The sequence below is a fragment of the Rhinoderma darwinii genome, chromosome 5 (genome assembly GCF_050947455.1).
Source record: "Rhinoderma darwinii isolate aRhiDar2 chromosome 5, aRhiDar2.hap1, whole genome shotgun sequence".
Classification (NCBI taxonomy): Eukaryota; Metazoa; Chordata; class Amphibia; order Anura; family Rhinodermatidae; genus Rhinoderma; species Rhinoderma darwinii.
Genome location: NC_134691.1, coordinates 282,571,856 through 282,595,458, shown reverse-complemented (window position 1 = coordinate 282,595,458; position 23,603 = coordinate 282,571,856). Strand labels below are relative to the sequence as shown.

Below are 23,603 nucleotides of genomic sequence, written 5' to 3'. Positions count from 1 at the left end.
GTAGACTGTATGTATTCATACCATGGGGTCCAAATATGCAAATGTTTTTCATGTTTGTCGGCTAAGATGATAGTTTCTCATTAACCATACACCTTAAGAGCCTACATTCAATCTCAGAAAAGCATGGACTGACTTGGGGATACAGGGAATTTGCTTGTTAAGTGAGGCTCCACAGTATTCTGTGAATATTAAGCAATGATTAGGTTCAAATTCGCCAAATGTGCATTATATCTCCCACAGCTGAACAGCCACGAAAGCAATTGGGTAAGTAGTACGAGAATGTATAGGCTGTTCAGGAAGGTTTTACATACCATTTCATAAACATTTTATTTCAATCATAAAAATGTTTAATATCTACATGATGGAAGAAGCACAGGTATGGGACCACTATTCATCAGAGTGAACCAAGTGTCCAATTCCCCTTTTGTATGTACGATATGGAATATGCAGCAAAGCTAAATCGATCAAGTAAATGAGCCTAGGAGAATAGAAATTAAAGCGATATTGCTGTTCAAACAGAGTTTGGGGCTAGGGGACGGGACATAAGAGAAGAGTGTGTTACGCTTGTTATTGGAGGAATTATTTGTTAGGTTAAAGGCTATAATATTCCTTCAGGGTGTAGAAGAGTTTAACGCCCTCAGTTGATAGTAGCTAGAGGCGCTTAGTCAGGCCTGCCTGTACAAAATTGGGGTAAAGAGAAAATTCAACATATTGGGCCTAGAGGTATGAAGGGGGAGATACATTTTGCAGAGTATTTCACTCTAACCTACATTTGTAGGGAAAACTGAAGTATAGGGTTTGAGATATGTTGGCAATGGAAATCCATAGGAGAGCATCTAGAGTAACAGGGTGGCTTCCTGGGGATTCCATCCAGAGTCAAAAAGGAGACTCAATACATTGTTAAAGTAGACATATTTTAGGAACAAGTAAAAGATATTGTGGAGGAAATTACCTTTATGTTTTAGATGTATTTTTTTAATTCTTTGTAATAAAATTTTAAAGAAACCCAATACCTAGAAAAGAATGATAAAAGTAAACAAGAGATAATCTTTTGTATGTTCATGAAACAAGTCTTGTAGAAATCCTGCAGAGAACACAGGTGTCAATATTCTGCTCCTCTGCTCGATTTTCATCTGGTGAACGACTGAGGAGGCTGATTCTAATAATCTGTGTGTCCTACGTCAGTCAGATGCAAATAAATGTTCCGGATCTGTGGTAAACCTCAAGAGGGACCACACTAGATATAATGGAAGAAATGTATTTTTAATAAAAATATCAAATATAACGTGTTTTGCGGCTGATGGCCTCTTCTTCAGATAACTGAGATACAATTACAAGTAACAACAAGTATATAAATCGTGTAAAAGGGCGCCAAATGGAGGAGGACGGTTGGTGTAACAAATGAGGAGTCTGCATATTTGATCAGTGTACAGTGGATTTAATATTAGCAGTAATCATACAATCAATAAAAAGTCATAGGCAATGAATGAAATGCCATAGCACAAATTGCACAAAGAAAATATATGTCTAAATATAAAAACAATTATGTTGAACATTAAGTCTTATAGGGAGCACTCCGATGAGGTGGAGCTGTAAAAGGTAGAAGAAGTTATTGTTGTGGGTAGAAACAGTGTACTGGATAGTTAGTAGAGAGTCTTCCTGACAACCGTGGACTCTCTTAGTTGGTTTTTCTTTTGCGGATGCGTGTGCTGGTTAACGCCATAGTCTGTGCAACCAATCACGCTTGGTATTTCATGTGCATGTGTAATGTCGGGGTAGGGAAACAGACAAGTGAGCCCTAATCTACCCGCCACTCAGTCCCTGCCTACTTGCAACGACCCGCCCTAGGCGACGTGGTACAACTGGGCGACAGTCCCTACACTCAACAGGTGCACAACAGACAAACAGACAAGGGTACAAAGAAGCCAGGGAAATGGGGAAGTTGCCCACGGGGACACCGTGAGCAACAAGCGAAGTGAACGAGCCGAGTCAAACCAGGAGATGAGCGAGGTACAAAAACGCAGAGCAGAAGAGTGGTCAGTAAAGCCAAGGTCAATCACAAGCAGAGGATCAGTAGTTCAAGAAGCTGCAGCAGGGCCAGGAAACCAACAGAGAAGAATCACAAGCAAAGGAGGAACAGGAAAGGCAGGCATAAATAGACAGTGGGCGGGAGCTAGCTCCGTCTGGCCAGGCTGTGATAGGCTCTCCCACTCCTAAGCCTGCCATCCTGGGTGGTGGAAGATGGAGTCAGTCTCACAGACATAGAAGCAGGTGCAGACTGATTACCTATGGGCGTCGACACAGAAGTTGTGTCTGGCAGGTCCTTTACAGCATGTATATAAAAGAATTAGGCAATTGGAGGACACTTACCTTAGTGTCTCAGTGAGTGTTGTTTTGCACCTGCTTGTAACAGTTGACAGCGTTAATGGTTGCCCTTCTATAGGTGATTCTGTGTTTTTTAGGGAGGATTTTTAAAGAGGTATGAATCTTTCAGCAGAATGGGCAAGTATTTTTCCAGTATCGTCCAGATGTTGCGTGAATGGTTATATGTGGTTATCAAGTTGTGATGTAGCTAATGCCTGCAATTATGGGTCGGTCAGAAGGGTTAATTATTATTTTCTGTACCTTGGGTAGATGGTAGGAGAGGGGCATTTTCAGGTACTGCATAAGGAGAAATATATTTTTTTTTCTTAGAAAGGATTCCATCTAGGAATGCTGAGGTGATGAGTTGGGTGAATTCCTGGGAAAACTGTCTGGTGGGGTCTGAATCCAGAGGGGTATAGAATTCAAAGTTCGATAGGATGTGGAGGGCTTCCTTGATGTAAGCATGGCGGTCTTGTATAACTACTCCTATTTTGGCAACGCTTTGGATGACAATGCTGGCGTTATCAGAGAGATGACGCATCATAAAAAATGCTCTTGCTCTGAACAAACTGGTAACCACTACCAATAAAAGCAACTTAACCAAACAACCAATACATAGGGAGGACTACACAAACTTTACGGCGCAGGGTCAACATACACAGATCTAATGTAACTACTGGATACATCAAACACAGTGTATGCCGACACGTGACTTTGCTACAAGACTGCAAATTTTCAGCTTTCACCATAACCCCAATTGAACAAATACCTATAGATGCCGACAATACATTTGAATGACTCAAGAGAAGGGAAATGTTTTGGATTTTTAAATTAAGCACTTTAATCCCGATGGGCCTAAACAAATCCCTCGAACATATTAGACTATTAGACTAACTTCAACCAATTGACTTACTGAGCGTATTTCAGTCATATTTTATCCATTTTTTTTTTTTTTGATCGATTCTCAAGTGTACCCAACACCTATATACTACCCCTTCATTAAATTAGACTCCCCTTCCCCTCAAATGGACCCAATTATTTGCCCTAAAAACATTGCCACCTAATAGGAGCCAAAGACTATTCTCATGTTACCCACAAAAAAAGGCTCTAGGATGAGTGCTGTCAACCCCGTTTATCTAAAATGACAGCCACAGAAAATGAACAGATCTTATACACACATGCACCACCTCAGCGCCCAAAAAACATCTACCCGTACTCTAAGAAATGCTGTCAACTGTTACACGCAGGTGAAAAAGAACACTCAACAACATGCGAAAGTAATCGTCCTCCAGTTCCCTAGACAATGGCCCAAATCCTTTATACGCAGGCGCATGAAACACTAAGCGTGATTTGGTTGCCCAAACTACAGAGTTACCCGAAAACGCATTCACAGAGTCCACAGTTGTCAGGGCAACTGTCTACAAGCTATCCAGTACACCATTCCTTCCCACAATATTAACTATTTCTACCCTTTATAGCCCCATCTTATCCAAGCACACCCTATAAGACTATCTGCTCGCAATGTTTTAACTTGATGCACCCCAACCAACTATTTTGGAACTTCACTTTGATCTTCAACATCATTTTTTGTATTTTTTAGACACATAAATTCCTTTGTGCGCTCTTTACTATGCCATTTCATGCATCATGATTACTAACAGTTGACTGTTACAAGCTATTGACATTGACGTTTTTAATGAATGTATCTTAAAAACGGATGTAAGTACAGTGAAAGTCCTCTCACCTGGCATTCAATAATCCACAACGCTAGAACCAGAATACGTAGGAGAGAGCCAGATATGAGAAAGCTCTAATTAAAAAACACCTTTAGAGCCATTTTATTTTAGGCTGCCCTCAAGTTTCTCAACCCTTACAATTAAATGTTATATTCTTTTCTATGACCATCCATTAAAGGGCATGTCCAAGAAAGGACATTTATTACCTATCCACAGGATAGGTGATAAATGTCCTTTGTGGGACAATACCTTTAAGCCAGAATATAAGCTGTATATTATACTGAGGTGTATTTGTGAGTATTTTTGTTAAAATTATTCTTGTGCTTGTTATTTTAGGTGGCTGTGTTACTGCAATGTCCCCCAGTTCTGCGACAGCTTGCACCGATATGAAACAACTCAGGTGTTTGGGCGCACATTGCTGCGTTCAGTGTTCTCTGTCATGAGACGGCAGTTGTTGGACCAGGCCAGGCAGGAGAAAGATAAACTTCCACAGGAGAAGAGAACGCTAATATTGACCCATTTTCCAAAGTATGACTTACTTACAATAAGCTCTTTACTTTTATTCTGCTTTAACCCCTTAACGCCGAAGGACGGATATATCCGTCCTCTGCAGCTGCTAGTTCGCGCAGGAGGACGATATATCCGTCCTGTGATGGCGCAGGTACTGCCACTGTACCCACGTGATCAGCGGCAGGAGCACGGCTGTTATACACAGCCTGGCTCCTGCTGCAACTGCCGGAATCGAAGCGCGCGCCGATTCCAGCAGTTTAACCCATTAAATGCCGCTGTCAATAGTGACAGCGACATCTAATGTGTTTGACAGAGGGAGGGACCTCCCTCTGTCACCTCATCGGCACCCCCGCAAAGAAATCGCGGGTCGCCGTCGGGTTTCCATGGCAGCCGGGGGCCTAACAAAGACCCCCAGGTCTGCCTTCAGCAAATGCCTGTTAGGCCATGCCGGAGGCATGACCTAATAGATTGCCTATTAGTTTTACACTGACAGGCAATAATGCTTTGGTATACTAAGTATACCAAAGCATTATATATGCGATCAGCAGATCGCATAGTAAAGTCCCCTGGTGGGACAAAAAAAAAAAAATGTAAATCAGTTAAATAAAGTTTGTGAAAAAAAAAATAAATGACAGTCAAAATCAAATAAAACTACTTTTTTTGCCCAAAAAGTGGTTTTATTTAGTAAAAGTGTCAAAACAAATCACACATACACATATATGGTATCCCCGCGATCGTAACAACTTGAACAATAAAATGAACACATTAATTAAACCGCCGGATGAACGGCGTCCAAAAAAACCTCAAAAAACAGCAAAATTCTCTCTTTTCTCCCATTCCCCCCATAAAAAATAAAATAAAAGTTAATCTATAAGTCCTATGTACCCCAAAATAGTACTAATGAAAACTACACATTGGCCTGCAAAAATTAAGCCCACATACGGCGGAAAAATAAAAAAATGACGTCTCTTGGAACGCGGCGATGCAAAAACAAGTACTTTTTTTCTAAAAGGCTTTTTATTGTGCAAACGTAGGAAAACATATAAAACCTTTACATATTTGGTATCCCCGTAATCGTGCCGACCCATAGAATAAAGTTAACATGTTATTTACGCTGCATAGTAAACGGCGTAAATTTATAAATTGAAAATTAATGCTGGAATAGCTGCTTATTTTCAATTCTCTCCTAAAATAAAGTTAATAAAAGTTAATCAATATGTTATAAGCATCTAAAAATGGTACAATTACAAAATACAACTCGTCCCGCAAAAAACAAGCCCTTATACGGCTATGTCGACGGAATAAAAAAAAAGTTACGACTCTTGGAATGCAACCGTGAAAAAACAAAAAATAATCCTTGGTCATTAATGTGCAAAATGGCCTGGTCATTAAGGGGTTACCTGGCAGTTAATTGTTTACTTACAATATCAGGCGGATATGTTTAAAGTTATGTATATTATTACAGCTCCTAGTAGCCAAAATGGCCAAAAAATGCACACATACACAGAAGTCTGTCAATCACCCTCCTAAGGGCTGGGGGAAGTGGGGAGAGGTGGGGGGAGCACTCATATCCATAGCGCTCCAATCAGCCAAAAGGCGCAACATTTTTTTGTGCTGTTTCGGCAGCTAGGAGAATGGACCTGTAGCTGCAAAATCCTGCAAAATGTATTACATACAGATTCTGTTGCAGATTTCATTGCATTGCTTTACGGTTTTCGGATGCGGTTCTAATCGCACCTCAATCGCAACATGTAAGTGGACTCTTACGGCGCACAACTTGACCTGAGGAATCACATTTGGCTGGAATCACGTGCCAAACACAGATGGGGAAGATGAGCTGCGGATTTTCCGCAACGGATTTGATTGTGGAAAATCTGCAGCGTATTACAGTAGCAGCAAAGTGGATGAAAAAATCTCATTCACACGCTGTGGAAAAAATCTACTGAGAAAATATGCCTAAATTAACCTGTTCAATGGGGAAATATGTAGATGATATTACTTGAAATCTAATTAACTTAGCTGGTACAGTATTATTCTGCAAATCTGCACGTAATAAGCATCGTGTTCATGTGGACTTCACACACAGAATGCTTCTGGCAATTTAAACCTCATTAAAAAAATATTCTAAAACACTTTTTTGTGGCGTTTCGGTGGCTTTTTCATTTTGTGCCATTTTGCAAATGCATTTTTTCCTGCCGTTTTTTTTAAAGTCTTATAGAGAAGCCTATGGGAAAAATGCCTGAAAAAACGCCATACCCACAGCATGCTACGTTTGGAAAAAAATGCTACTGACCACAAAATTGTCTCAAAAACGCCACAAACCAAAATGCATTTGTGTGTAGTGCATTTTAGATTTTACTATAGACTTTAATGTAACATCTGGCTAAGCTAAAAATATGTTGCAAAAAACTATGCAAAATAAAACCCCACGAAAAACGCTTTGTGTAAATCCAGCCTAATACTTTTTCCTCTGTTTGGAACCCGTACTAGCTTTAAAAAAAAAAATGAAAAAAAAACTGCATAAAAAATGAAAAAGAAAACAAAAACCTGCATTAAATACTGCACAAAAACAGCATGTGTGATTCCAGACAAATCTTAATTTTCAACTAATGCATATAAGGCCACGATAACATGGCAGTATTTTGGGCATTATTTTGCTTCAGTATTTGTGAGCCAAAACCTGCGGTGGAACAAAACACGGAACAGTTGTGACTCTTTCCGCTATACTTTTTCTCTGTGTAGGTTCCACTCTTAGTTTTGCCCTCTAAAGACTGAACAAAATACTGATCAAAATAGTGCCGAGTGAAAGTGGCCTACAGGGAAATGGTTGGCAATAGTCACAGGTACTTAAATACACTTCATTAAAGAAAATGTATATAATTGTTACCTAAATATGAAGAAGCGGGGAAGTAAATTAAATCTGTTTAGGTGATAAGAGGAAAGATTCAATTAATGAGAAGGAACCTATTAATAGGACGGCTTACTGCCTTCGCCCTTTTCTATAACTTCTTACAGTATCTCTAAAATAACACAAGTGGATATATATGGGTGTAAGACCAAAAGTGACCCTTAAGGCCCCATGCACGCAAACTTATTTTTGCGGCTGCAATTCACTCACAAATCTGCGGGTGAATTGCGGCCCCATTCATTTCAAAGGACCCATGCACAGGACCGTGGTTTCCATGGTCCGTGCATTGCCCGGGAGCCTGGACTGCAAAAAGATAGGACATGTCTTATTGCGGTCCAGGCTCATAGAAATGAATGCACACGGTCATGTGCATGGCCCACGATTTGCGGGCGGCCCGCGGGTGACATTCCTCGGTCGTCCAAGCCGCAAATCACGGCCATGCACACCACTACGGTTGTGCGCATGAGGCCTTAGACATCACACACATATATACTATTCGGACATTTTCTTCTGAAACCATTGGCAAAAATATTAAGCACCTTCTCCCTTGTAGACGTATTTGTGCAGGCTATTCTAGTTCTTTATCTCCACAATCGGCAAATAATTTCTTATGCACCTCACTTTCTGCATGGGAGAATTGTCACAAACCGCAAAGGGCTTTTCTAGTACTACACTGTATGATGTAGCATTTAGGCCTCATTTCAAATGGAATGGGAAATATGAAGGAAGAACTTTGAACTACTCCTTCCTTATGGATGCACTTCTGGCTTTGTCTCAAAAATCGGCATCAAAATCTGCAACACAATCTGTAGAAAATACGCCATGTGTGAATTCAGCCTTAGAAAATCTGCAGCATGCTCTCATTTCTGCTCTGATTTTTTTAGTAGTCAAAGTTGCAACCAAGATCAGGCTGGTAGACCGCTATAGCCTAACACTTCCCGGCTGACCTGTTGTTGTTCCTATCCGCTTCACAATAATAGCATCAACAGTTCACGTCACGATATTTAATGTTATTTACATGTTTTATTTTCTTCACAGATTTTTTTCTATGTTGGAAGAAGAGATTTACAGCCATGATTCACCTATATGGGATGAAGATTTTTTATCTACATCTTCTCGAGGGAATGAGCTTGGAATCCAAGCAGGTAGTTAAGCTGCACACAGAAGTGTGCTTTATATTGCTTGGTGTCCCGCTCTGATGTCAAAAGGAATGTGTCACTTTTTGTTTTTTACTATTCATTTTGTTATAAATAGTTATTCTTTTAAAAAGTATTTTCAGTGGCATTGGTTTATTATATTTAATTTTATTTATAAATGTTAGGTCCACTGGGGGCTGCCATAAGTACTAGCATCTGTGTAGTGTCTCAATGTACGACAAATTCTGTAAGGCACAACAAGGGCATAGGAAAGTAGGCATGACGGCTGACTATTTCCTGTGCTGTAACTATACTAGCTGTCAACTGCACATACTCTATGACATGTGCAGTTCCACGCGTTACTGGAGTGGTAGGGAGAGCTCGGCGCCATGATTTAGAATACTAGAAGCCGCTGCTGTGGACGCAGTGATAATGACTTCCGGCAGCAGCTTCCCGCAACACATTGTCTAGGAACTAAAAATTATTTAATAAAATGTCTCACGATGATCAGAAAACATTGGAAAAAACCTAACTCAACTCACCGCTCCCCCGCTGGAGCGATGACGTGCCAATACAGGGACATGTGACTCACTATGGCCAGTTATTGGCTGCAGCTGTCACATGACCGCCGGGAGACCAGGCAGCATCGGGAGAGCGGTGAAGTCAGTTTTTTTTATGTTTGCTTATCATCGTGAGCCATTTTGAAAATAGTTTTTAGTCCCCGAACATCCTCTTTAAATATCTCCATATGTATAGGCATCCTTATTCCTTATATAGGACTGTAGGGGTCTTGTCATACTGTGATATTGACTATTACATGGATATATGGACAAATACCAGTACATATAATTAATATAAAGATAATAATAAAAACCGTTTAATGGATTTAAAAAAATAAAAATAAAATGGTTATTGGGCAACAGCATTAAAAAAAAACAAAAAAAGCAACCCATTCATACTGTTCAGCCATAACAACATTAAAACCACTGACAGTTGAAGGGAGTACCAATGTTTAAATCATTAAGGTGGCACCTGTCAAGGAGTGGGATATATTAAGCAGAGAGCAAATAGTCAGTTCTTGAAGTTTATGTGTTGGAAGCAGAAAAAATGGACAACTTTAAGGATAGTCACAAGGGGCAGATTTGTTGCAGAAATGTCTGCGACCGTCCCATTTCTCTGAACAAAGCCTACAGAAACCACCATGTTCAGATGAATGGAACACATTTTAAATTGCAGAAGTTTCTGCAACAAATCTGCTGCGTGTGAATATACTTTAGACCTCATGCACATGACCGTATGGATTTTTACTGTCCGCAAATACGGATCCACAAGTACGGATGCACATTCGTAGCTGTCCACAATTACGGAAGCGCCCATATACTTCTATGGGTAAGTCTGGGCCGCAATTGCGGACAAGAATAGGACATGTTCTATATTTTGCGGATCATCTCTATGGCCCGAACACACATCTCTAAATATATGGAAGGGTGTCCATGGCCTATAGAAATGAATGGGTCTGCAATTTCATCCGTAATTACCTAAACCGTAATTAAAGGGGTTTTCCAACGAGGAACGGTTATGACACATCCACAGGATATGTCAGATAGATGCGGGTCCCACCTCTGGGACCCGCACCTATTTCTAGAACGGGGCCCCCTAAACCCCGTTCTAGCTTTGTCTGCTATCGCTGACTCCCGGCCACTTCCTGACTTTATGGTCGGGAGTTACGAAAACGGCGTAACTCGCTGAGCTACGCTGTTTCCGTAACTCCCATAGTAGTGAATAGCACTTACGGAAGCAGCGTAGCATGCGAGCTATGCTGTTTCTGTAGCTACCGTTCAGTTATATGGGGCTTACGAAAACAGCGTAGCATCTATCTGACATTTATGACATATCCTGTGGATATCTTCAGAAAAAGCGTGGTGAACAGCAGCACACGTCTCCCAAGTTTCAATCAATAAGTTCTTTTATAGGTCAAACATCCAGTAAAAAAATGACAACGTTTCGACCCGTGACAATTGGAGGGTCTTTCTCAAGCCTGAAAGACACTCCACTTGTCACGGGTCGAAACGTTGCCATTTTTTTACTGGATGTTTGATCAATAAAATAACTTATTGATTGAAACTTGGGAGACGTGTGCTGCTGTTCACCACGCTTTTTCTGAAGATTACATTACGTCAGACTGGGTTTGTCTGATCTTACAGCGTGACACCGCTCCTGATAACAGGATTTGTGCTGCTTCAAATATTGCATTTTTTGGATTATATCCTGTGGATATGTCATAAATGTCCCTCGTGGGAAAACCTGTTTAAGGATCAATACTACGGTTGTGTGCATAAGGTCTTAAGGATCTGAGTGCCTTTAACAAGGTCAGAGCATCTCCAAAATGGAAGATCTTGTGGGTTGTTCCCAGAAATTCTGTGGTTCTTACCACAAGTGGTCAAAGGAAGTGCAACTGGTGAATAGACGACAGGGTCACGGGCACCCAAGGCTCATTGATGTGCATGTGGAGCTATGGCTAGCCCATCTGGTCTCATTCCACAGAAGAGATACAAATTACTGAAAAACGTAATGCTGGCTATAATAGAAAGGCATCAAAGCACACAGCCCATGCTAACACTCGTCCACTGCACAAAGTACCTACGATGGGCACATGAGTATTAGAGCTGGACCATGGAACAATGGAAGAAGGTGGTCTGATGAATCACGTTTTCTATTACATCACGTGGACGGCCAGGTGCGGGTGTGACGCTTACCTGGGGTAAAGATGGCACTAGGATGCACTATAGCGGAAGTCTTGCCGGCAGAGGCAGTGTGATGCCCTGGCAATTTTCTGTTAAACCTTAGGTCCTGGCATTCATGTGGATGTTATTTTGTGCAGCAAAATGGTGCCAAGTGCCTACTTACTGTGTCCGACGGTCCCAGCTCCTGGGCAGACTCTCCTCTCCCTGGGTCTCATCTTTCAGCCATTTCCAGTGCTGGATTTCCCTCTAGTTGTCAGCGCACGGTGCCTGGGACCCTGACCTCGGCTTCGTCTTTACTTTTCTCTTTGGCACTGCATCCTCAAACAGTCATCTGTCTGCCTCCAACTGATCGTGTTAAAGAGGTCCCCGGCAGCTAAGCCCATACGGACTTTGTCTGGTAATCCCTGTTGAAGACTGTAGACTCTGTATTTCCACACAGCCATCGCTAACCCTAAACAGGTGAGAAGAAATCTAAAATGTCCTGCCAGGTTTGTGACACTTTGACCGGTACCATCTTCCTTAACTTTCCTGCAGATAAAGTACATCCCTTAATTGCAATGATATTCCGTAATGGCAGTGGCCTCTTTCATCAGGATAATGCGCCCTGCCACACTGAAAAAGAGTTCAAGCTGTTATTTTTGTATACAAATTACCCAGATCTCAATCCGATCGAGCAATTTTGATCCATGGAAGCTACACCTCCTAACTTACAGAACTAAAAGGGGTTTTCCGAGATTGGAAAAAATATGACCAAGGGAGGGGAATGCCATAAAACAATAAAAAAAATCTATTACTCACGTGATAAATCACCCAGCGTTCCAGCACAGCCACTCTGGTGCTTTCCATCGCTTACAGTGCTTCAGCGATGATATGCACTTCAACACAGCAACGTTTCGGTTCAACAGGAACCTTTCTCAAGCCATCAAGGCTTGAGAAAGGTTCCTGTTGAACCGAAACGTTGCTGTGTTGAGGTGAATAAATCCACCCTGCTTTCATCTACCCTGAAGTCCTGGTGCCGTTAGTGTGTTCTACGCTTCTATATATATATATATATATATATATATATATAATGTCACCAGTGTCCTAATAACAGTGGAGGGGAAAAACAATATTCCAAATACAGGAACTGCAAGAATTTTTACAGCAGCTCGAAATAGAAATACGTAAAAAGATGTGGCTTATTGTGTAATATTGTTCTTTTGTATGTGCACTTTTTGAAATATTGTCTTCATTATTATACAATTGTAGTTATCACAAATCCACCAGTTGCAAGGACAGTTACTTATGTGACCAGCCCATCATCCATAGATCAGGCCAACAGCGGAAGTTTGAGTCCATCTAGTAAACCAGCACTTGAATCAAACCCAGGTAGGTGTTTAAAGCTAATGATATAGTTTAAATGGGTTCTGTACAAAAACGTATTGATGGCATAATGTTAGGATATGCCATCAATATGTTATTAATACAAGTAAAACCCCATTAACTATCATTGTAATGTAAGGCCATGTTCCCACGGCACGGATTTGCCATAAGCAAATTTTCTCAGAAACTCTGTGGTGGAAATCCACAGCTGAAACTCGGATTTCTGCGGCGGATCTGCACAGGGAATAGTCCCATTGTAATTTAATGGAGCTAATCCACGGCTTTTACTGCACAATCCGCAGGATTAATGAACATCCTGTGGATTTTAAAATCTGCAACGCATTCATTATTTACATGCTGAGTTTTTCTGGTGAATGTGAATGCATTGCCAGGGAAATGTTAGCGGATTCTGTCACTGTGAGAACATGGTCTAAATTTGTAGCAGATTTTCTCTGCAGAATCCTCACCGAAAATCCACCACGTCAGAACATACCCTAAAGGTTGGGTTCCCACAGTACAGATTTGCTGAAGATTTTGCATGCGTTTTTTTTTTTTGGCCAAAACCAGAATTGGATCCACGGGAGCAGACCTATAAAGCTTTACTTTATATATTTATATATGCAGATCTGCACTGTGGGAACCCAGTCTAAGAAAAGCAATTGAGCCCACTAGCTTTGATGATGTTCATAGTGACAGGTTCCATTTAAGCCTAAATATATTTCATTTAAGTGGTTAATATACGGACTTAGTTTTTATTGTCACAGGTGATAAAAGGAAAAGCAGTGAACCATATCCTGGAGAAGAAGCCAAGAAACCAAGAGTTGTAGGAGACATTCCTATTGAATTGATCAATGAGGTCATGTCAACAATCACAGATCCTGCTGCCATGCTGGGTCCAGAGGTAAATGGAGTAAATCACTTAAAGAGGCTCTGTCACTTAATAACGTCTGAAATCTGCCCCCATTGATTTCAATGGGAGGTAGAGGCGTTTTTATTTCCAGGGCGGCTTTTGGCCGCTCGCGGGCAAAAAAAAGCAGTATGTCCTTTTCTTGCCGTGGTTTTTGTCTCTGCCGTCCCATTGAAATCAATAGGAGCCAGAAACAAACTCTATCGCCTGTTTTTGAGCGTTTTTTGCAGCGTTTTTTGCTTGTGGTCATTGCATTCGTTTCAATGGCCGTGGTTGAAAAACGCCGTGGAAAAATACTGTAAGTGCAGGCAGTTCAAAATCTGACTCAAATTTCCTGATGGAATTCTTAAGAAGATTTTTTCTGCCTGCAAATAATTCCGTGTGTACAGGTCCTTAACGTGAATTATGTTTATATGTGTTAATTCCTTCCTTATTCCAGCTCTGTGTGAACATGATGTGGTGCCAATGGAGACAAGTGCTGCATTTGGGGCCACTAAATTGTGTCAGATTGACTGCATTTGCTATAAGGCTCTGTTCACACTTGCATCATGGTTTCTGTCTATAATGAAAACCATGAGGAATAGCTGGATCTGTTGCACCACGGATATCCGCGGCACCCAGTGACTTAGGATGGGGTCTGCTGGGTCTCAATAAGATGTCCACCATTTTGACAGCTGGAATTTGCAACAGAGGCTCCGGATGAAGCGTTTAACACAATGTGAAATTAGCCTTAAATCAACCTTTATTAGCAATAATTAGCATTCATATTGTTACTCTCATCTAATTTGGTTAGTATTGTGCTCCAGCTTTTATTTCTTTTTTCTTTTCCATAAGACCAGCTTCCTATCTGCTATTTCTGCCAGAGATGAGGCAGCCAGGCTGGAAGAACGCAGGGGAGTAATTGAGTTTCATGTGGTTGGGAATTCTCTAAACCAGAAACCAAACAAGAAGATCATGATCTGGCTCATTGGCTTACAAAACGTCTTCTCACATCAACTACCTAGGATGCCTAAAGAGTACATCACCCGCCTTGTCTTTGATCCGTGAGTAGATTGAATATGTTATGAACTGAAAAAAAAATGTACACTTTTTTTTTCATGTTTTCGTTGTTTAACCTGTTCAGTACCGAGCTATTTTGAGCCTTCAGGACCAAACACCTTTAGACATTTTTAGCAGGTGTGAGTTAAACGGCTTTAACTTTTTTGTTTGTTGGGCTAGTGACGTGATTTTTGCAACATTTTTTTCGTAGACAATTTTTTTTAATCATTTTTATACACATCCTTTTTGCTATTTTAGCATTTATAGACTTAACCCCTTAACGACGCAGCCACGTTTGGACCAAATGACACAGCCTCATTTTTTAAATCTGACATGTGTCACTTTATGTGGTAATAACTCTGGAATGCTTTTACCTATCCAAGCGATTCTGAGATTGTTTTCGCGTGACATATTGTACTTTATGTTAGTGAAAAAATTTGGTCGATAAGTTCAATATTTTTTGCGAAGAATACCAAAATTTAGAGAAAATGTTCAAAAATTAAAATTTTTCTAAATTCAAATGTATCTGCTTGTAAGACAGATAGTTATACCACACAAAATAGTGACTAGTTAACAATTCCTATGTCTACTTTATGTTTGCATAATTTTTTGAACATCCTTTCATTTTTCTAGGACGTTACAAGGCTTATAAGTATAGCAGCAATTTCTCATATTTTCAAGAAAATTTCAAAAGGCTATTTTTTTAGGGAAAGGTTCAGATCTGAAGTAGCTTTGAGGGCCTTATATATTAGGAAACCCCACAAATCACCCCATTTAAAAAACTGCACCCCTTAAAGTATTCAAAACAGCATTTAGAAAGTTTCCGAACCCTTTATGTGTTTCACAGGAATTAAAGCAAAGTGGAAGGGAAATTTGCAAATTTCATTTTTTTTTGCAGAAATTCAATTTGAATCCATTTTTCCTGAAATACTGAAGGTTTTTACCAGAGAAACACAACTGAATATTTATTGCCCTGATTCTGCAGTTTTTAGAAATATCCCACATGTGGCCCTAGTGTGCTACGGGCCGGAAACAAGGACCCCAGAATCAAGGGAGCACCTAGTGGATTTTTCGGCCTTCCTTTTCTTAAATTATATTTCAGGCACCATGTCAGGTTAGAAGAGGTCTTGTGGTGCAAAAACAAAGGAAACCCCCCAAAAGTGACTCCATTTGGGAAACTACACCCCTAGAGGAATGCATCTAGAGGTGTAACGAGCATAATGACCACACAGGTATTTCAGAGATTTCATTAGAATTGGGCAGTGAAAATGAAAAATTACATTATTTTCCAATAAGATGAAGCTTTACCTCAGAATTTTTAATTTTTTCAATAAATAAATGAGGAAAAGCACCCCAACATTTGTAAAGCAACTTCTCCAGAGTACGGAAATACCCCATATGTGGTAATAAACCACTGTATGAATACACATCAGGGCTCAGAAGGGAAGGCACGCCATTTAGCTTTTGGAGTACAGATATTGCTGGATTGATTTCTTGGCACCATGTTGCATTTGTAAAGCTCCTATGGTACCAGTACAGTGGAAACCCCCCAAAAGTGACTCCATTTGGGAAACTACACCCCTAGAGGAATTCAACTAGGGGTGTAGTGAGCATTTTGACCCCCCAGGTGTTTCATAGATTTCATTAGAATTGGGCAGTAAAAATAAAAAATTACATTTTTTCCCACTAAGATGTAGCTTTAGGTCAAAATGTTTTATTTTCTCATCAATTAAAGAAGAAAAATCACTGTAACATTTGTAAAGCAACTTCTCCAGAGTACGGAAATACCCCATATGTGGTAATAAAGTACTGTATGAATACACATCAGGGCTCAGAAGGGAAGGAGCACCATTTGGCTTTTGGAGAGCAGATTTTGCTGGATTGGTTTTTCTGCACCATGTCGCTTTTGCAAAGCCCCTTAGGTAGCAGCACAGTGGAAACTCCCCAAAAGTGATTCTATTTGGCAAACTACACCCATTGAGGAATTCATCTAGGGGTGTAGTGAGCATTTTGAACCCACAGGTGTCTCATAGATTTTATTAGAAATGGGCAGTGAAAATGAAAAATTACATTATTTTCCAATAAGACGTAGCATTAGTTAAAAATTTTTCATTTTCTCAACAAATAAAGGAGAAAAAGCACCGTAACATTTGTAAAGCAACTTCTCCAGAGTAGGGAAATACCCCACACGTGATCATAAACTGCTATTTGGACACACAGCAAGGCTCTAAAGGGAAGGAGCGCCATTTAGTATTTGGAGTGGAGATTTTACAAGATTCGTTTTTTGACACCATGTTGCATTGAGCTATAGTACCAGTACAGTGGTACCCCCGAAAAATTACCCCATTTTGGAATTTAGATACCTCAGAGAATTTATCTAGGGGTGTAGTGAGCATTTTGACCACACAAGTGTTTTGCAAAAATGAGTAAACAATAGATGTTGCAGATTGAAAATTGCCGTTTTCCACAGATATGCCATTTCAGTGCCCAATGTGTTGTGCCCAGCTTGTACCACCGTAGACACACATCCCATAAATTGTTAGGCGGGTTCTCCAGAATACAGTAATACCCCATATGTGGTCATAAATTGTGGTTTGGGCACACTGTCAGGCTTAGTTGGACCACCATTTGGCTTTTGAAGCGCACATTTTGCTTGGTGTTTTACTGGTATTTCAGCTTATAATGTGTTGGCATATGTAAACTGTGCGGAGTACATCAGGGCATATGTAAACTGGGCAGAGTACATCAGGGCATATGCAAGCTGGGCGGAGTACAACAGGTCATAATAGGATGATGTAATAATGGGGTGAATGAATAATCCATGGACTGGTGTGGTCGCTTTGAACCAATCCTTTATACACAGGCCGGGTTTATTGGGTATTATACAAAATATCTGCGCTCCAGTATTGCCTTATATTTGACTTCTTCACCAGCCCTATAAGCTGCACAAGGCCCTAAAGTTTCCTCATCTCCGCGGCATCTACAGGGTCCACCTCTGTGGTCCAGCAAATGATGATGTGGGGTATTTAGTGAAATTCTACTGGACCTAAAAAATGAGTCTGGGCCGTCATTTAGCATCATTGCGTTTTGAGAGTCATAACGTGTTATTTTTCCGTTGACGGAGCTGTGTGAGGGTGTGTTTTTTGTGGAACGAGCTGTAATATTTATTGGTTCCATTTTGGGGTACATGCGATTATTTTATTTTTTTTATCACTAGTTATTCCAGTTTTTGGGAGATGAGGAAACCAAAAAACAGCAATTCTAGAACGTTTTTTTTTTTTTTTTTACAGTGTTCACCGTACAGTATAAACAACATGTTAACTTTATTCTGCGGGTCGATGCGATTACAGCGACACCAAATTAATATCGTTTTTTTACGTTTCACTACGTTCCCACAATAAAAATACTCTTTTAAAAAAAAAAATCATGTTTTAGTGTCGCCATTTCTGATAGCCATAATTTTTTTATTTTTTAGTTGATATCGCTGCGGGAGGGCTTGTTTTATGTGTGACAAACTGTAGTTTCTATTGGTATCATTTTACGTTACTTGGAACTTTTTGATCACTTTTTATTACATTTTTTTGGAGACCAGATGACCAAAAAAGAAAATGCTGTCATTGTTTTTTATTAAAAAATTTTAAGGTGTTCACGGTGCGGTAAAAATAATCTGATATTTTTATAGATCAGGCCGTTCCGAACGCGGCGATACCTATTATGTATAGTTTTTTTATAATGTTTTCATTTTTTTCTAATAATAAAGGAGTTAAAACTTTTATTTATTTATTTTTCTTTCACATTTTTTTTTACTTTTTTCACTTTTTTTATTACACTGACCTGGGGACTTGAAGATCTGGTCTTCTGATCCCTGGTACAATACACTGCACTACTCATTCATCATCTGACAGTTAGCGTATTAGGTCCTGCCTCGGGCAGGACCTAATAGGCTTCCGTACCTGGGCAACCAGGAAGCCTAGCAACGGCTTCCTGGTTACCATAGACACCATCGCCACCCGCGATCCATCGCTGGGGGGCCCGGGGGGATACAGAGGGAGCTCCCTCCCTCTGTCAACCACTTCAATGCGGCGGTCGCCATTGACAGCCGCATTGAAGGGGTTAAATGGCTGTGATCGGCGGTAACTGCCATCTCAGCCATTGCAGCGGGATGTCAGCTGTGAATGACAGCTGACAGCCAGCCGCTGAAGGTAAAGCGCGCACAGCTCCTCTGCTCGCTTTATCTACAGGGCGTGACTGTACGCCCGTGTGCGGGAACTCACTTTGAATTTGGACGTACAGTCACGCCCAAAAGCGGGAAGGGGTTAAAGTTTGAAAATAATAGTAAAAAAAAAAATGCTTTTTTACTTTCAGCTAATTTTTTCTGGTAATAATAAAGTTTTACCTGAAAATAGACCTTTTGTTTGTGATCGTCATTGTTTACCGTAAATTTTGATATATTACATGTCTATTTTAGGGTAATTGGGTCAGGGCTAGCGTTATGACAATGATTACTTTTTTGGGGGTGGGTATTTTATGTGTATTTATTATTTCGTTTAATTTTACTTCATCTTACTTTTATTTTTTTATTATTATGGTCTGTCCCTCAGAAAAGACCTTTGGAGGACTTTATTTTTTTCTTCTTTTACATCTTCTCTTTCCACTGTAACTGGCGCTGCACAGCAGTTCCAGTTACAGGGGAAATCAGCCCTCTTATAGTGACTATTGTCACTAATAGGGCAGTGTTGGGTCTAATTATGACCCAGCAGCAGCCTGCCACGGACGTCCTCCCGGCGATCGTAAATACACTATGGCGCAGGTTTTAACACCTACCCGCATGAGTAAGTAACTGTACGTCGTTCCGGGAGGTTACTTCCCGCACAAGGACGTACAGTTACTGAGTTTTTTACGGTGCACACTGTCGGCGACAGTGTGCATCGGGAACCGGGAGGTCAGCTGTTGCCGACAGCTGACACTCCACTCTTGCCGGCCAGCGGTCCTTTGCCTCTGATTTAGGCGAGTTAACCCCTTAAATGCGGCGATCGGTTGCAATCGCCGAATTTTAGGGGTTTCTAGCATATCGGCAGACCCCAGTCCGAAATCGTGGGGTTTGCCGATAGTTAGTATGGCAAACGGAAGCCAAACAATGGCTTCCGGGTCTGCCATGGACAGAAGCCCATCAGGAGCAACCTTCGGCTGGTCCTGATAGGCTTCCTGTCAGAGTGACAGGAAGTCACTGTGTCGTTCCCGATGCACACTGTCGGCGACAAGGTGTGCATCGGGAACTGGGAGATCAGCTGTCCCCGATAGCTGACACTCCAGTGTTGCCGATCAGCGGCTTATCGCCGCTGATTTAGGCAATTAACCCGATAAATGTGGTGCTCTATTGCGATCACCACATTTAGGAGGTTTTAGCACATCAGCAGCCCCCATGCAATTGTGGGGGCTGCTGATACTTGTGATGGCATCCGGAGGCCAGGCAAGGGCCTCCGGGTCTGCCATGTATGTAAGCCTATGAGGATCAGCCTCTGGCTGGTCCTCGTAGACTTACTGTCAGAGTGACTGACGTCACACTGACAGTTGGAATACGTTACACTACCTAGGTAGTGTAATGTATTCTAGCAGCGATCAGAGCTGCAGGTAAAAAAAAAATAAAGTGTAAAAAGTAAAAAAGAAAGTTAATAAAAATGTTTTTATAAAAGTGTAAAAATACAAGTTTTTGTTTTCCTATAATAAGTCATTTATTATAGGGAAAAAATGAAAACATTAAAAAAAAAGTAAACATATTTGGTATCACCGTGTTCGTAACGACCCAAACTATGAAACTATAATGTTATTTTTCCGCATGGTGAACGCAGCAAACAAAATAAACTGAAAACTATGTCAGCATCGCTATTTTTTGGTCACTACCCCTCCCAAGATATAGAATAAAAAGTGATTAAAAAGTCGCATTTACTCCAAAATAGAACCAATAAAAACTACAACCCGTCCCGCAAAAAAGAAGACCTCCCACAGCTTTTTGACGAAAAAATAAAAAAGTTACGGCTCAGAATATGGTGTCTCAGAAACTAAATTATTTTATAGAAACGTAATTTTACTGTGCAAATGCTGCAAAACTATAGACATATGGTATCGCCGTAATCGTACCGACCGGCAGAATAAAGTAAAACGTAATTTATTGCCCACGGTGAACGCTGTAAGTAATAAAGAATTTAAAGAGCCAAAATAGCTTTTTTTTGGTCACCTTAGCTCTAAAAAAGATCCTGTGGGGTCAAAATGCTCACTATACCCCTAGAAAAATTCCTTGAGGGGTGTAGTTTCCAAAATAGGGTCACCTTTGGGGGGTTTCCACTGTTTTGGTCCCTCCGGGGCGTTGCAAATCCGACATGGCACTGAAAACCAATGCAGCAAAATCTGCACTCCAAAATCCAAAAGGCGCTCCTTGCCTCCTGAGCCCTGCTGTGGGTCCAAACATCAGTTTATGACCACATATGGGGTATTGCCGTAATCGGTAGAAATTGCTTTACAAATGTTGGGGTGCTTTTTCTCCTTTATTCCTTGTAAAAATGAAATAATTCTATGTTTCCAAAGAAAAAAAAAGGTGATTTTCATCTTCACAGACTAATTCCACTAAATTCTGCAAAAAAAAACTGTGGGATCAAAATGCTAACTATACCCCTAGAAAAATGCCTTGAGGGGTGTAGTTTCCAAAATGGGGTCACTTTTGGGGGTGTTTCGACTGTTCAGGTACCACAAGACCTCTTCAAATCTGACATGGTGCCTAAAATATAACCTAAAAAAAGGAGGCCCCAAAATCCACTAGGTGCTCCTTTGCTTCTGAGGTCTGTGTTTCAGTCCATTAGGACACACGGGCCACATGTGGAATATTTCTAAAATCTGCAGAATCTGGGCAATAAATATTGAGTAGCGTTTCTCTGGTAAAACCTTCTGTGTTACAGATTTTTTTTTATTACAAATGAATTTCGGCAAAAAAAATGAAATTTGTAAATTTCACCTCTACATCGCCTTAATTCCTGTGAAACTCCTAAAGGGTTAAAATACTTTTTGAATGTAGTTTGAATACCTTGAGGGGTGCAGTTTTCAAAATGGGGTGATTTATGGGGACTTTCAAATATAGAAGGCCCTCAAAGCCACTTCAGAACTGAACTGGTCCCTGAAAAAATGGCCTATTGAAATTTTCTTGAAAATATGAGAAATTGCTGCTAAAGTTCTAAGCTTTGTAACGTCCTAGAAAAATAAAAGGACGTGAAAAAAAATTATGCAAACATAAAGTAGACATATGGGGGATGTTAAGTAGTAACTATTTTGTGTGGTATTACTATCTGTTTTACAAGCAAATACATTTACATTTAGAAAAATACAAATCTTTGCTAAAATTTGAAGTTTTTCACAAATAAATATTGAATTTATCGACCAAACTTTTTTAACTAACATAAAGTACAATATGTCATGAGAAAACAATTTCAGAATCGCTTGGATAGGCAAAAGCATTCCGGAGTTATTACCACATAAAGTGACACGTCAGATTTGCAAAAATCATCTTTGTCCACAAGGCCAAAACAGGCTGTGTCCTAAAGGGGTTAAGGACCCAGACCGCTGGACGTTCATATACAGCCGGCGGTCGGGAACCGGTTAAAGGGGTTGTCAAAAATGCTCCTAGATATGGTCGTTACATATGTGATATGGCGCCCCCTGGTGTTCTTTTGATTCCCTTTTAGAACCTCCACCTAATGTGTTCAGTGCTGGTGAGAAAGAGCCGCATTGAGTGCGCCAATTCTTATTGGCTGGCCTGCTTAATAGCAGGAATCACTCCGCTGTATGAATATGAGGATCCTGGAGGTAGGACTGAGCATGTATAACTGTTAGGCTGGGTTCACACGACCTATTTTCAGACGTAAATGAGGCGTATTATGCCTCGATTTACGCCTGAAAATACGGCTCCAATACGTCGGCAAACAACTGCCCATTCATTTGAATGGGTTTGCCGACGTACTGTGCCGAGGACCTGTCATTTACGCGTCGTCGTTTGACAGCCGTCAAACGACGACGCGTAAAATGACTGCCTCGTCAAAGAAGTGCAGGACACTTCTTTGAAACGTAATTTGAGCCGTTCTTCATTGAATTCAATGAAGAACAGCTCAAATGTTCAGCCGTCAAAGACGCCTCGCATAATGCGAGGAGGAGCTTTTACGTCTGAAACGAGGCAGCTGTTTTCTCCTGAAAACAGTCTGTCTTTTCAGACGTAAAAGCCAGTTCTCGTGTGCACATACCCTTAGGGTAAAACTTCCTTTTCCCTGTTATTTCACACCGAATAACCACCTCTGTAAATTGAAAACTGAGAGCATGCATGCATGGAAAAAGTACACCAGACAGACAAGTTGGTACACGTCCTCCCTCAGACAAGTAGGAAGTGAACTGAACTTTTTATTGAACAAAAGAAAGAAACACAAGTTCCCTCCCTAGAGATGTGGGACGTGCTTAAGCCCCATTGGCTCCTCAGCTCTAAGTTCTTCTGTACACTCCTCTTGCATTCCAGGGGCGGTGTCTCCATAGGCGTGCCCCTGATACATGGTCCATTTTGTTACATTCCAGCTCTTTGTGTAATATACATATATACATACATATATATGTAAGGATAATATTTTTGCAAACAATATACATGGTAATGATCCCTGACATAACCACCAGCTCTGAACACATTAGGTGGATGCTCTGAGAGGGATTTTAAAAAACACCAGGAGGTGCCATATCAGGTATGTAACACCATCATCTAGACACAGGAGCATTTTTATTTATTTTGTTAAAATATTCCAATTGAAAAATTATGTTTTACTTCATGGGACAACCCGTTTAAGCAGAGCGTTGTCAGATCCATGACGTTATTAT

The 23,603-nt window shown here is 40.6% G+C and overlaps 1 protein-coding gene across 2 annotated transcripts in view; it reads left to right on the top strand.

Moving 5' to 3' along the window:
* KAT2B (lysine acetyltransferase 2B) overlaps positions 1-23,603 on the top strand; it is a 123,330-nt gene that overhangs the window by 70,049 nt on the left and 29,678 nt on the right. For both annotated transcript variants that reach the window (XM_075827212.1, XM_075827213.1), the window contains exons 6-10: positions 4,437-4,628; positions 8,557-8,663; positions 12,647-12,766; positions 13,525-13,661; positions 14,502-14,710. In XM_075827212.1, the coding sequence (XP_075683327.1) occupies positions 4,437-4,628; positions 8,557-8,663; positions 12,647-12,766; positions 13,525-13,661; positions 14,502-14,710 (765 nt within the window). The remainder of the gene's footprint in view (positions 1-4,436; positions 4,629-8,556; positions 8,664-12,646; positions 12,767-13,524; positions 13,662-14,501; positions 14,711-23,603) is intronic.